This window comes from Scomber scombrus, chromosome 24, assembly GCF_963691925.1.
Source record: "Scomber scombrus chromosome 24, fScoSco1.1, whole genome shotgun sequence".
NCBI lineage: Eukaryota > Metazoa > Chordata > Actinopteri > Scombriformes > Scombridae > Scomber > Scomber scombrus.
Genome location: NC_084993.1, coordinates 5,400,064 through 5,413,114, shown reverse-complemented (window position 1 = coordinate 5,413,114; position 13,051 = coordinate 5,400,064). Strand labels below are relative to the sequence as shown.

The window sequence follows — 13,051 nt, the reverse complement described above, 5'->3', positions numbered from 1 at the left end:
CCATTCATTTCAGTGCAGCATGACAACTTACAGAAACCTGAAACTTGCTGGAGGAAGGTAATACATCACAATGAAAATAACAGATATATCTTGTTAACCATGTTTCTTGTCAGTGTTGCATCACCATTGTAGGATAATGCAGCTGTTGGTACAAACTGATCTTCGTGATGATATTAGAAAAATACAATTAAAATCAGACATGCATGCGTTTGTTAACTTTGATGGATTAGTTGAAGAGAGTGTGAACCCCATGCAAGTTGAACTGTAGGGAAATTAATTGCTGCCTCGAAGGTGGGAAGTGCACATTTAAAAAGATCGAAAATGTAACAGTCAGCAGTCATATAGGGTATAATTGATTTGTACTAAATGGGCTAAACATATAAAAACACTGCTATGGTCCATTAAGATAAATTAGCTAGAAGAAGAAAAAAACAAAAGTGCATTAGAAGTAGAAAGCACTGAACTTCAGTGGGAATAAAGTGTTATCAATAGATGCAAATAGCTTGTCACGATAGGCTGCTGAGTGGGTGCAAGCTAATTACTTGATGTCGAGGTGTAGAGTGGATAGCGGGGTGTCAAATGCTCTTCAGGTGCAAATTTTCACACTGCTGCTATGTGGCATGTGATATTATTGTGCGGTTGCTGACAGCGATATGCGAGGGTGGACTATAAATTCCTCAGTTAGAGCTGTGAAAATACATCTAGTCGATCTGTAACCAAAAAATTACAACAGAAAATATGCAGGTTGACTGTGCTTTGTTCAAGAAAATATTAACATCTTAACAGGTAAAAATAAAAGCTAATACAACTGGTTTACACTGTAAGACTAATAAAGAGTTTGGGTGATCATGTTAAGAAATTCATTTACATATTAAGCAGTGATTGGTTATTTTCTCCTGTTTAAAGCATACTAGCACACAACAAAGAAGTTCATATCCTGAGTAATGTGTCTCCATGCATCATTTTTCTTTTTAAGCCAGAGTAGCTTGTTAAATTATATTATACTGAATAGGGAAGCTTTTCTCCCATTTGTTTGAAGTGCTTTTACACAGTCCAGTCAGAGCAGAAAACAGCTAAGCTTCCTTTTTACCCGAGGGAATCAAAACAAGAGTGATTGGTGTTTCAAGGTTGTCGCTCCAGCATGTCAGAGTACATTTGCATTAAGTTGGCACTGCCTCAATTTCTCCAGGGTGTGCTGCTTGGCCACTTTTGAGTCATAAATGGTGGTGGGCAGTGCCAGGATGTTGTTTTGAAGGTTCCTTTCACAATGAATGTGAGCCTGTCACACCTCTAGTTTTTAACTGTTTCAGGCTGAACAGGAGCCAATCCCTTCAGTCTTTCAGCATATTAATGACATTTTCAACAATCATATAGTTGATGTAATGTCCAGGTGTCTACATTGTTACATGGATACAGTAATTCTGCATTTTCATGGACCCACCAGTTTCCAAAGCCCTGACACTATTGTGAAGGTATTAAAAGAGTTGAAGGTACCTGTGCCATGTGACCACAGGGTCAGGAGATCCAGAGGTGATGCAGGTAAAGGTGACTGATTCCTGGTAGTCAGCTGTAGCGTTGAAGGACTGCTGGGACACCGACAGCACAGGAGGGACTGCAGACACAATGACAGCAGAGAAAATAACACAATCAGGCAAGAGTGCTGAGAGTTGATTGAGCAAATTGAGACTAAAAGCCACCATCTGACTAGATTCTAAAATACATTTCAGTGCCTCTGAAGCCAGATTCAGAAAGCTAACATTTTCATGGAATAAATTGGCCTCGCAAATGGTATGTAAGCAGTCACTGAAAACGTTACTTCTGTTGGTAATCCCATGGGGATTTTAAGTAACATTTTGACCCAGCTTTGGTAAAAAGACAAAAAAGGAGCTGAGCCACAGTGGTGTGAAACCATAATGCTATTGTTTGATTCAGAAATGCTCAGCTAAATCCATATAAACAAAGCCAAGACAGAAAATGTTTACCATCAATAAAGAAAATAATAAAAAAAAACACAAACTGCTTCTCTTTTCAAGTGCTTTTCCCCCCTATTCAATCACAGTCAAGTGTTCGAGCCTTATTATTCGTCCTGCTGGGCCCATTTCTGAACAGGCAAAATTAGAAGCTTTCATTGCTGAAAAGTCATACCAGTACAAACTGAAAAAGCCTGTGCTCTCTCCGGTATGTGATATATACTGTATATTTTCTGTTATGTCTAAAATGGAAGAAATTGTCTACTTTTTACAAGGAAAGTACACTTTACTGCGATTTGCTTCAGTGCCTGAGCCAACACCATATATTGCATATCAACATGTAATTGACTATAAATAAATAATCCACTGCTTTGAGTTCTACATTTTCACACATTGCGTTCTACAGATATTTTTTTTGTGTCCAAAAACGCTTAAGGTGACATATGTACCAGCAATATATATGGTGTATATAAAAGCACAGCATGGCTTACTAATCTTCTACAAGTAGCGGTATTGATGAACAGCAGAGGTCTTGACGACTTTATCAAGAGTATATGTTGAGCGCTGTCAGGGACGAGCAGCGTGTCCCCGCTGTCCAATCAGCTGAGGACTGTCAACTTGTCATTCAGTAAAAGGAGAGCGGAGGGAGAACAGGCTCACTCTTTTCACCGTTTGCCTTTGCGGTGACAAGGCAATGACAGTTTTATGGCGCAAGCATGTTTATCAGGCGTATCAGTCCATTTCTCAAGCCTGTACTTAACACTACTTCTACTCCCACTATAACCGCTCTGCTGCAGCTCTGTCCAATATCACAACATGATTAAGCATGTTTGGAGCAGCTTATTGGAGCATTTACGCCTTCAGTTTGCTCGTGTTGGTTAGGTGAGAACAACTCACTCCTGAGGTTTGTTGTTTAGACAACATGTTGCAGAAGAGGAACAAAATTAATTACATTTTCTCATAATTAGCTACTTTGTATGTGTTCTTATTATAGGGTGGAAATCCGAGAGGCAACACAGGGCAACTTACACAGTGTTCACAAACAAAGCATTGAATTTTCATATTTCTGTCGTCTTTTAAACAACACAACTGTCTATTTCAAATCTATTTTCTTCCGTTTCAATCATCTCATTAGGATCTTACTCCTCCGCTCCCCATAATCTTAAGCAAGCTCTGCAACCTGAACGAAAAAGCTAAAGACAAATAAGTAAAGCCGCAGCAACACTGGGACATGCCATGTTTGTTAATTAGTCCGCCAGCCCCACCTATTTAATTTTCATAATGAGATCTGTGGGAAAAATGGAGATAACGAGAAAGCTTATTAATGCCAAGTGTAGATGCAAAAGTCCGTTATCAGATGTCATTAAGCATGTCATTGCATCTATGTCATTACAAGGTGTAAATGAGATCTAAACATACAATTGTAATTAGATTTTAGCTTTCCCACCTTCAAAAATGTCACAAGATAACAAAAAAAGAAATCAAATGTCAAAATGCAACGAATACAGATGTCTCCCTATGGCACTTGTCAAAGACCTGATGGTGTAATGTAATATTGTATGTACAACATTATCCGCACACAGTTACCAGCATAGAAATGTCAGGAAATCACTAACGTATTGTCTTAAAGAGACATCTTGACATCTTTCGTGTCTGGAAAGCTTGCTCATCCTGCAAATAGAAACCTTCATAACAAATGTTTGCACTTGTGTTAAATATGTGTTATGGTAAATTGGCAGCTGCACAGTGATATCACTTCAGCGTCATTTGTTTTCCTTCTGATCATAAGAACATGGGTTGAGAGGCAATAAAGGTGCCACTTTGTGGGTAAACTAAGCTGAATTGTTTTTCTATTCTAAAACTGTAAAAAAAAAAAAAAAAAAAAAAAAAAAATGGGGAAGAAAACGTAATAAGGTTCAGGAGTTACTGAGAGTTAATGAATTGAATTTGTCCTCCAAGTGATTTGAATACTTATTCCACGTAGATCTAAAACTAAGTTGGTATAAGGTTAAAATTAAATATTACACATGGCTTACAATCTCATTAAAATGCCGTCTTGATGAAATACCAGATGGAAGGTGTTAATACCCCCCAACATTTTACATATTTGGGATAATGAATCAAGAATAATAATCAGAACAAAGCACAACACTGACACAATCAAACTCTGCAGTGTGCTGCAGTCTTTCTTAAAATATCAATTACACTAACGACACTGGTGAGTATTAAAATGTAAGTGACTCTTCGTGGTGCATCAGTGTCTAATCTCTCTGAGCTGTCTCTTGATGTCTGTTCATCATTTTTGTTAGTAAAATCAACACACACAAGCATGGATAAGGAGACGCGGTCCTAACAAAGCACACACACACACACACACACATGCAAAGAGACACACATCAAGGTGCAAAAAAAGCTTTTCAGGGATAAAAATGGCCTTAGCAAATAATCAAACACCATGAGTCCTTTCCAATAGTACTGACTCGGCGACTGAGAGGAGCAAGCATCTGCCTGACATGATAACCATTGATTTCCACGCCAATAGATCTCCATTCTCCAGTGTCCCTCTCTTCCTATGCAACACAACACATCAGTGAGCCTTGTTGAAACAGGCCTGTTAATGAGACACACTGCCAAGCAGAAAGACTTCAAAAGAGCAAATCAGCAACAGGGTTTAAGCGTCCAAAAAGAATCTGGCAAGCTTTATGAATTCTTCATGTATTAGTCATATCCTTGAAACTTCAGAGGCTCTGTTGGAGATAATGTGAAGTTTACAGACATCCCCACCAGCATGAGTGTGCACTGCAAACATATTGGAGGATACAAACTCACTTGGACAGATTTAAATGAGGAGCTAGAGGACTTGTTTTCTGTTAAGCGGTCTCGATGAAGTGAGGATCATCAACGTTTAGGACTTGTGAAATGTTCTTTCAACCGTATAACCACCACTAGAAATGCAACAATTGGAGACAAAACCTTTGCTGGAGTGCCTATGGAGGACTTGTGTTGCCTTCTACATTAACATATAAGCTGGAATCAAACCAGAGAACATTATATTTAAATTATCATCTTGAACGCTCAGCCGTTATTATTGCCACTGCAAAATAATTTAATAAATCTTGAAGGACACAACCAGTAGATTTCACTGACAGCTGGAAAGGGGAAAATTGTGGGTCTACTGTGTGAATGAGCAAACCAGTAATTAAGTGGATACGTCTGGGAAGGATGCAGGGAGAATAAGGAAGTTAGTCCATTTTGCATCGCCATCCGTTGCTATAGAAACAAACTATGACTACAGTGGCTAGAGGGTCAGCAAAACGGAGAGAGAGAGATGTTTGATACTGATGAAGGTGGGAAGTGGAAAAGTTGGCAGTGGCGAGCCATACTTATGAATTATAATGTTAAGATGTTTAATAATCAATACAAATTTAATTTCATTGAGTGAACTAGTGAGCCAGGTCTGCAGCATCTCTGTCTGATGCAGATATTACACAGGCGAAGAATAATATGTTTGTCCAGCTGAAATATGTCTCATTTCAATTGGATTCCCCTCATCGTTCAGGGTTGAAAAATTGCTGCATGTCATGAAATGAAGGACAAACATAGCGGTGATAAACTGAACTAACAGTGGAAGGAGTGTGGGAGCTGAAAAGTGAGACTAAGAGGGGCAAGCAGGGACCCTAGAGTGCTCCAACGCTTCTATTATTTTAAATACTTGTTGACAATATTTACTTAGCAAAAGCATATTACTCTTAAATCATGCCAATTTTCTATTAATATTCCAATAACAGCGGCAGATTTACATAAATCACTTTTTAAACAATGAATCCTTGATTTCAGACAGAAGTAAGCAAAAGCAGCTCCATGAGTTGGTTGAAAAAAACATTTTTTCAACCAATAACTGTTCAGTGGGGGAGTTTTACTGGACGGACAATAGAAACATCCAACAAGAAATCACTTTATAAATGTCTAATCCATGTTGGAATCCAAAATGTTTTTTTACTTTTTCTCTGCATTGTATCATGCAGTAGATGAAAGGCTTACATGACTTCTCTGTGGTACCTTCAGAAATCGCTTCCTGAATTTTTCTACGCCTTTCTAGACAGAGCTGCTTCGCCCTCAGGTTGTTTAGCCAGTCAGCAGGTGGTCATTTTCCTTGATAAGCCATCATCCTCATCCACAGTCCGCTTTGATGGTAGACTGGAGACTGGGAGCTACAGCAGGTCAGCAAAGCCTCATTCCAGCATGCTTCTGGGCAAGGAACCACTCTTTTATCAACTGACCCATGAATATTTATGACTTCACATGGAGGGAGGAAAAAAGTATAAGGTAAGCTATTTCAGCCCTGCTTCCAGGAAAGTTGTTGTTGTGCATGACTGGTTCAAGCTATGTCTGTTAACATGATGCTGAAGTAGTCAGAGCTGACACTTCGTCTGACATATCGTTGCTGCAGGCCGGATATAACGCTTGAACAGGTTCAATTTTAGTTCACAATAAAATTTAACTATAAGCATCCAATCAGTCTATCAACACAGCTACGAGCTAACCAATGCAGCAACTTCATTTTTGATTTGGAAAAAAAAACAAACAAAACTGTTTAACTTCTGTTGAAACTAAAATCTAATGACTCAAGAGGCAATCTTTCATTTTTACAGGCAGATTAATGAAAGAATCCATAGACGGTACATGGAATAATCAAAGCTTTTGTCAGACAAGTTTTGTGAGTCAGTGGGAGGCTGAATAATCAAGTATGAGACATCTCCAATGCAAGTTTAACACTGAGCTGTCTTTCCTTCCTCAATATCATTGTTCAACAAGACTTTTCTGCTAATTAGTTCATTAAACATAAAGTCGGCATAGAGCTGTAAGCTTGACCTGAGGGCTTCTTGAGCTCCTTTCAGACATTGACGTCTATCTGTTTAAGTAAGTGCTTTATGCCCTTCAGATGTACATGTTTGTAAATGTAACTTTTTTATGGGAATTTTTATTTCTTGCACACTTTATGTGAAGTGTTTTGCTGGGTATTCATAATTTCATCAATCTATTTTGCATTGATGAATGTTGAACATTGGTCAGCATTAGTAATGCAGTGACAAAAACGTGTTTAATCTCTCTCTTTTTTTCTCATGTTTAACCATTTATGCTCTTCTGAGACAGTGGTGCCCATCCTAGGGGTCTGGTCTCCTTTAAAGTGTCACAAGATTAATCTAATGGGGTGTGAGATGATTAATAGGATTGGAAACGAAGAAAAAAAGTCCTCCAACACAAATTGGGCTGATCTTTTGAGTGTTTTAGATAGTTTTATCTCTTTGAGCCTCGAACAATTAATTAAATACCACAATGTAATACATTTAGAGGAGGAAACCATTCTTTGCTTGAACTGCTCACAACTCGTATATGACAGGCTGCAAATATATGAAACACTGATGTAAGATAAGAAAACACTGTGATGATCCATTGTGGAAATTTGGTTAATACACCAGAAAATAGTAAGATAGAAAAAATAAAAAGAGTGACAGCATAGGATCAGTCCAAAAGGCAGGCCAAGGTGATTTGTGAGGGAAAGTATCCAGATTCACCTCCTTCCCTGTTGGCTGCCAGCAGTGCTGTATGAACAAGAATCAATGTCCAGTCTGGCACAAAAGAGCACCTTAAGGGCTTCATGTTGTACTTCAGGAGATGAGGTGGAGCCCGCAGCTGCATCAGTTTAGACCTCATCCTTTCTTCTATCTGCTTCCTCCGAGGATCTTCAGACAGAAGACAACAGTGTTTCTGTCTTTTTCTCACCGTTTTGTTTATCGTACCTCACTGCTGCGTCCCCAGGCCCCGCAACAGAGAACAGCGTGCTGTCCATGGGTGATTGATAAAACATGTAGCTTAGTCTGTTGCATTCATTGACATGCCTAGGCCTCCCAGCAATCAACTCGATCTCTATCTGCTTTGGTGTTCAGGGCCTCTGTGTTGTCAGACCAATCCAGGTTGTTGTTGATACAGCATGTTCTCTGACAAACCCGGTGGCTTTGTGTTTCTCTAGAAATCCTCTGCTACAGTGAAATAGCTCCTCTTGCTCCAAATCATGATTACAACCCAAAGGAGGTGAGTAATCCAAGTGAATTCTCCAAGTGGCATGCCTGATGAATTTAAAGGCAGAGGTGTAGAGAGAGCACATTCAAATTCCTCCTTGGTTCACAGCCTGGAAACACAGATCTTCTCAGTAAGAGATTTAAACCTCTAGCTTCAGGGCAGGGAACAGAAAGCATTCCGAGAGGTTGGTTGTGCAAATGGCAGAGCCTATAAGCCTATAAGACAGAGCATAGGTGGAGTTTTAAACACCTGGAAGCAAGATCTGTCCGTTTGTGATCTGATCTGGTGAGAGGAAGGTCAGTTGAGTCAATTTACGCTCTGCACATCCATCACTCGATCCTGACACAACTTACACTTCACATATCAATAAAAATGTGTAGAGTAAAAGAGAGAGACTAGGTTGAAGTCTCTTGGCATTACCACGAGGAGCTGACTGGGTGACAAAACTCACTTTCTCCTGACTGAGGTGGAGCACTCATACTTGCTGGATCCATGACAGTAGCTAGCATTTAAGTAAAGCCTCTATTACACATAGTTCCATGGTAAATTACTGGGATAACCTCTCAGGCATTGTTAGTGATTTCCACTATCCACACATGCAGCTACATTAAGGGACATTTCCATCTTGCCCATTTATGTATATGCTATGGCAGTCCAGCAGATCCCGGTAATGCAACTGCTATGGATGACAACTGCCATAAAACTCATAGAAGAAGAAGATGGGGTAAGGATTTCCCTGAATATGGATCCCTGCTCCCATTCACACATGACCCCATGCAGGAAATGTTCCTGAACATTTCAGGGATATTACTGCAAGTGTGAAAGGGGCTCAAGTGTCCTTTCCAGTTTTGTTAACTTCAGCTCAACTCTCTTTCCCCTGTTTTCTACGCCAGAAGCTTCTAAAAATGGCTATTTTCATGTTTTAAGATGGTAAACTTCCAAATTTGTTTGTTAAAAATTGTATTACAACAAATAAAAAATAGCAGTAATACATTAAACATTGATCACTCTTAGAGCGCTAAACATAATTCATTCAATTCCAGAAGCAGCCTAATGCAAATTGTGACTCAATTATTTATTCATTCAGAATTAAAGATGGTGCAGTTGTGATATTGGAGAGTTACAGTTATTGTCACGCTGTATTTCCACAGAATGGTGTAATTACAGATATAACTAGCCTATTTTCCCCCCACCTGTACGGTCACATATGTTAATAAGGGGTGTAATTGAAAGTGGAAATGTACAGTGCACCATGTTCTTATGGTGAGGTGCACTGCAGCCTGCAGGGGCTTTTTAACATCTTTGCTGTGCATGCAATAATGCAAAATATATGCAAGATTTGGCCTGACCTAGATTGGGCCCCTATATTATTTACCTATACACATGAACCAGGTGGTAAAAAGTTATACTATTTTCTGCATTTGCTATCCATAATTTTAAACGAAAGTCAATAAACAAATATATGTCATCATAATTTTAATATTGAGCCAGAGACCATCCTTTGGGGCCACTATGGTACCATATTAGGACTAAATCATTACTTTTAATGAACTCTTAGATTCCTTTAAGTACTTTATACATTTTATGAGTACCAAATGGTATTTCAACAAATCAGCTTTTGTCATGTCCCTCAGGCTCCACTAACGGCACTTCTTAGAGAGAGTTTCCTTAGGGATCAACAGAAAGACAAGAGTCTCCTTGAGGTAAAGTGAAGTTCAATCAAACTGTCCCTCAGGGTGTGGCTCCCTCAGAGAGCATGTTCTTCTCAGGCCGCTCGGCGAAGCGCTCCGCAGCTTGTCCCGTCTCAGCACCACATGGCAAGTGTCGTGTCGCTGCAATAATAGGTCGTGCCTCATTGAGCAAGCTTATTGGATCTTCCTCAGAAGTGAGGTAAGTGGTGTGCAAAATTGAATGCAATTCATAGTTTTTGGGCGGTGGGTCACGCTACTATTACATTAGGTGGGAGAGAATTACATAGGCAGAGACAATAATGCAGCTGTTCAACCGTTACAAGACGCACGTGGATTTCGTGAAATCACATTTCAATCACTTCAGCAGTCCCAGGTGACTCACTGTAAATGAGGACAAATGAGAAAATTAAAATGACATCTTTCGATTTTTGGGCCGCAGAGCCCAAAGCCATCGCTAATTGAAATTTTCAATCACATTAAAGAATAAAGAGAATAAAAAAATCACAGCGATGGTAGCAGACAGTGAGGCCTGTTATACGTGTGCCAACGCCAAACTTATGTGAGTCAGTGGAGCGTGTCACAGCTGACAACTCTGTTCTGATACTCCTGAATGTGGCAACATTCAACCTGAATCTTCAGCACAGTGCCTGCACATCAGTAAGTACGATTTCAGAATCACTTATTTGAATTTGCAGAGGATTAAAATACTGAAAAACAAGCTCTGCAACATGTCAGCTTCATGTCATAGTAGTCTAGTAACAGGCTCAACAACACTTTGTGATTATTAACGAACCAACAGCTTACATTGCGATGCTGTTATACAGTACATGTCTTTATATCAACAACTAATTAACGGTTAGAGGGAAATATAGAATGTTCTTTTTAAAGGCATACCATGCAGGATTTTCCAGTTGCTGTTTTTAAACACATTTCAAGTTGGACCTCCTCCCCAGCTCAACGACACCAGAATGAGCTGAGAACATGAGCACAGTGGTTACATCCAGTTAAATGAGGTCTACACACCCACTGCCCAAGGGCTGCAGTCCATAAACGCCCCGAACACAGCAAAATAATAAGAAAATAAGAAAATATAGGCAGAGGGCAGAGTCTCTGCAGATAAACACACCACTACACACTTCTAGTGGGTTATAAGTGATGATTGAGGGGATTATTCATTGATATATACAGGAAAATCCTGCATAGAATGCCTTTAATGCTGACAAATCATTGTTATTCAGTAAGTGTTTAAGAATATGACAAAGATTTATATGTTTTTTTTTCAAAAAACCAATGACAAGCAAAGCTGCTGCTGTGTTCAGTATATTGAGATGAGCTAACCACGCTGGCTTATTGTACTTTCAACCTTGGGCATCTGCAGACTTGAATGCCTTGTAGGATCCAGGATGAAAAAGAATGAGTGGTGTTCAGTTCTCAACAACAACATTAACTTGTGTATGCAGAGGAAAGTGAAAACACAATCCTTAACGCATGCTAATCTGTCAGCAGTGCACGGAGAGGAGTGCGCGTCTGCTTGGAATCTAAATTGCTACTGTCAGTGTATGTGATGCCTGCATGGCTTCCTTTAAAGCTTGATGCGTAAGATGTTTTTGATGATTTTTTTCACATTCTTATTCTTAGCAGACAGCAGAAAAAAAGGACTTTGACAATGTCTATAATTTCTTAGAGTAAACTTTGGGGTTTATTGTTTGGATTGTCAAATCCTGGTGCTGTAAAACCCCAAATTAGGAAAAAAGGTCATAAAAAGACACGCAGTACATAGAGTAACCTCCGAAGTCGACTGTGATAAGGTCAAGCAAATATGCCATAAAAATACCTCCATCTGAAGTTTTCTTTTGTTGTTTTTTTTATTCCTTGTGAAACAAATATTTCTTGACTATTTGTGATGCAGGCAGGTGGACAATTAAAGCTCAATACTTGTAGTATGTTGTTTAATTCACCAGACAAACTGCTTTTATCAGGGTTTCTGACTTTACAGTGCTCACAAAGTTTTCATTAGCTGTGTCAGCCTTCAACCATTCATTCATTCTGCTGAGTCATCTGGGCACAACTTGGTGCGACCAAGAACAACCCATAAAACGTGGTTAATTCTCAGCTGCTCGATTCACAATTCAGCATGTTACTGGCCAAGGGGCTCGAGTCTCTAGCTGCTATCCAGTTGCATTATAGTAATTGTAGGATCCAGCATTTTTGGAGCTTTACCATTACTATGGACTAGATGTTCATATATCTCAGCGTCTGCTGCTCAGCTTTCTTTTTTTGAATCTTCAAATGTATACAAGGACATTCCCAAATCTCTGGAGTATCCCATTAAAGGACAGGTTCACAATTTTTCCAGTCTGTCTTAAAACAATGATCATGTATACAGATGAACATTAAAAGAAAATCTTACTCACTGTAATCATTCCTCTTGCTAATACTGACCATTAAAAAATCCCTTCATGTTTCCAATAAAGCAACGGAGGGAAAAAAAAATCCACAATCCTCATTCTGTGCAAAAATGTATTTAAAAGTTTTTATATGAAGCTAATATGAGGCTTCAGCAGGCTGAGTTGGTCAGATAAAGTGGATATCTTTACAAATTTAAAGTCTTTTTAGTATATAGTGCACTTATTGTGTTTCCATGGACACTGTTTCCCTTTTGAGCTCCAGTGGAGGGTTAGTAATAAAAGGGGGAATTTGGCACTAAAAGGACTTTCAAGATATCCACTTTATTGGATGGGTAAACCTTCATATTAGCTTCAGATAAGCATTTAAATATATTTTTGCACAGAAAGAGGACTGTGCTCTTTGTCCACCATAATTTACATTGAAAGCACATTAGGAAGGAATCTTTTAATGGTCAGCATGGACAAAAGGAATAATTACATCGAGCAAAAGCTGCAATAATTGTTCACCTGACTGTTGTTTAAAGAAAAACTTGAAAATATCCTTTAAATAAAAAGAAAAAAAACATTTTCCCAGTTTTAATCTTGTGTCCCTGTGTTGTTCATTTTTCTTTAGTTTTGTTATAAATGTATGTCAAAAAAATCAATCCCATCCACTCTTTAGCAGTCTAATCAAAATGGAAAGGATTTGATTAAATCCCTCTTGTAACTGCACACCACTGAAATATTCAGTTTAACTTGGAAATACATGATAACTTCTGTTTCATGGGGCTTTTAAATCACCGCAATGTCTGGCTGTACAGCTGTTCCCCTCCAGTTATCATGAATCTTGGCGTAAATACTTGAAAACTAACTCACCGTTAACAACCACAGCGATGTCCACAAAATCGATCTCGCCACGGGC

General features: G+C 39.0%; 1 protein-coding gene across 1 annotated transcript in view; it reads right to left on the bottom strand.

The window, feature by feature from the left end:
• The window catches only part of LOC133976672 (neural cell adhesion molecule 2-like), a 268,406-nt gene that overhangs the window by 56,958 nt on the left and 198,397 nt on the right, over positions 1-13,051 (bottom strand). Inside the window, 2 exon segments of the mRNA XM_062414931.1 lie at positions 1,495-1,612; positions 7,103-7,112. Coding sequence (XP_062270915.1) covers positions 1,495-1,612; positions 7,103-7,112 — 128 coding nt within the window.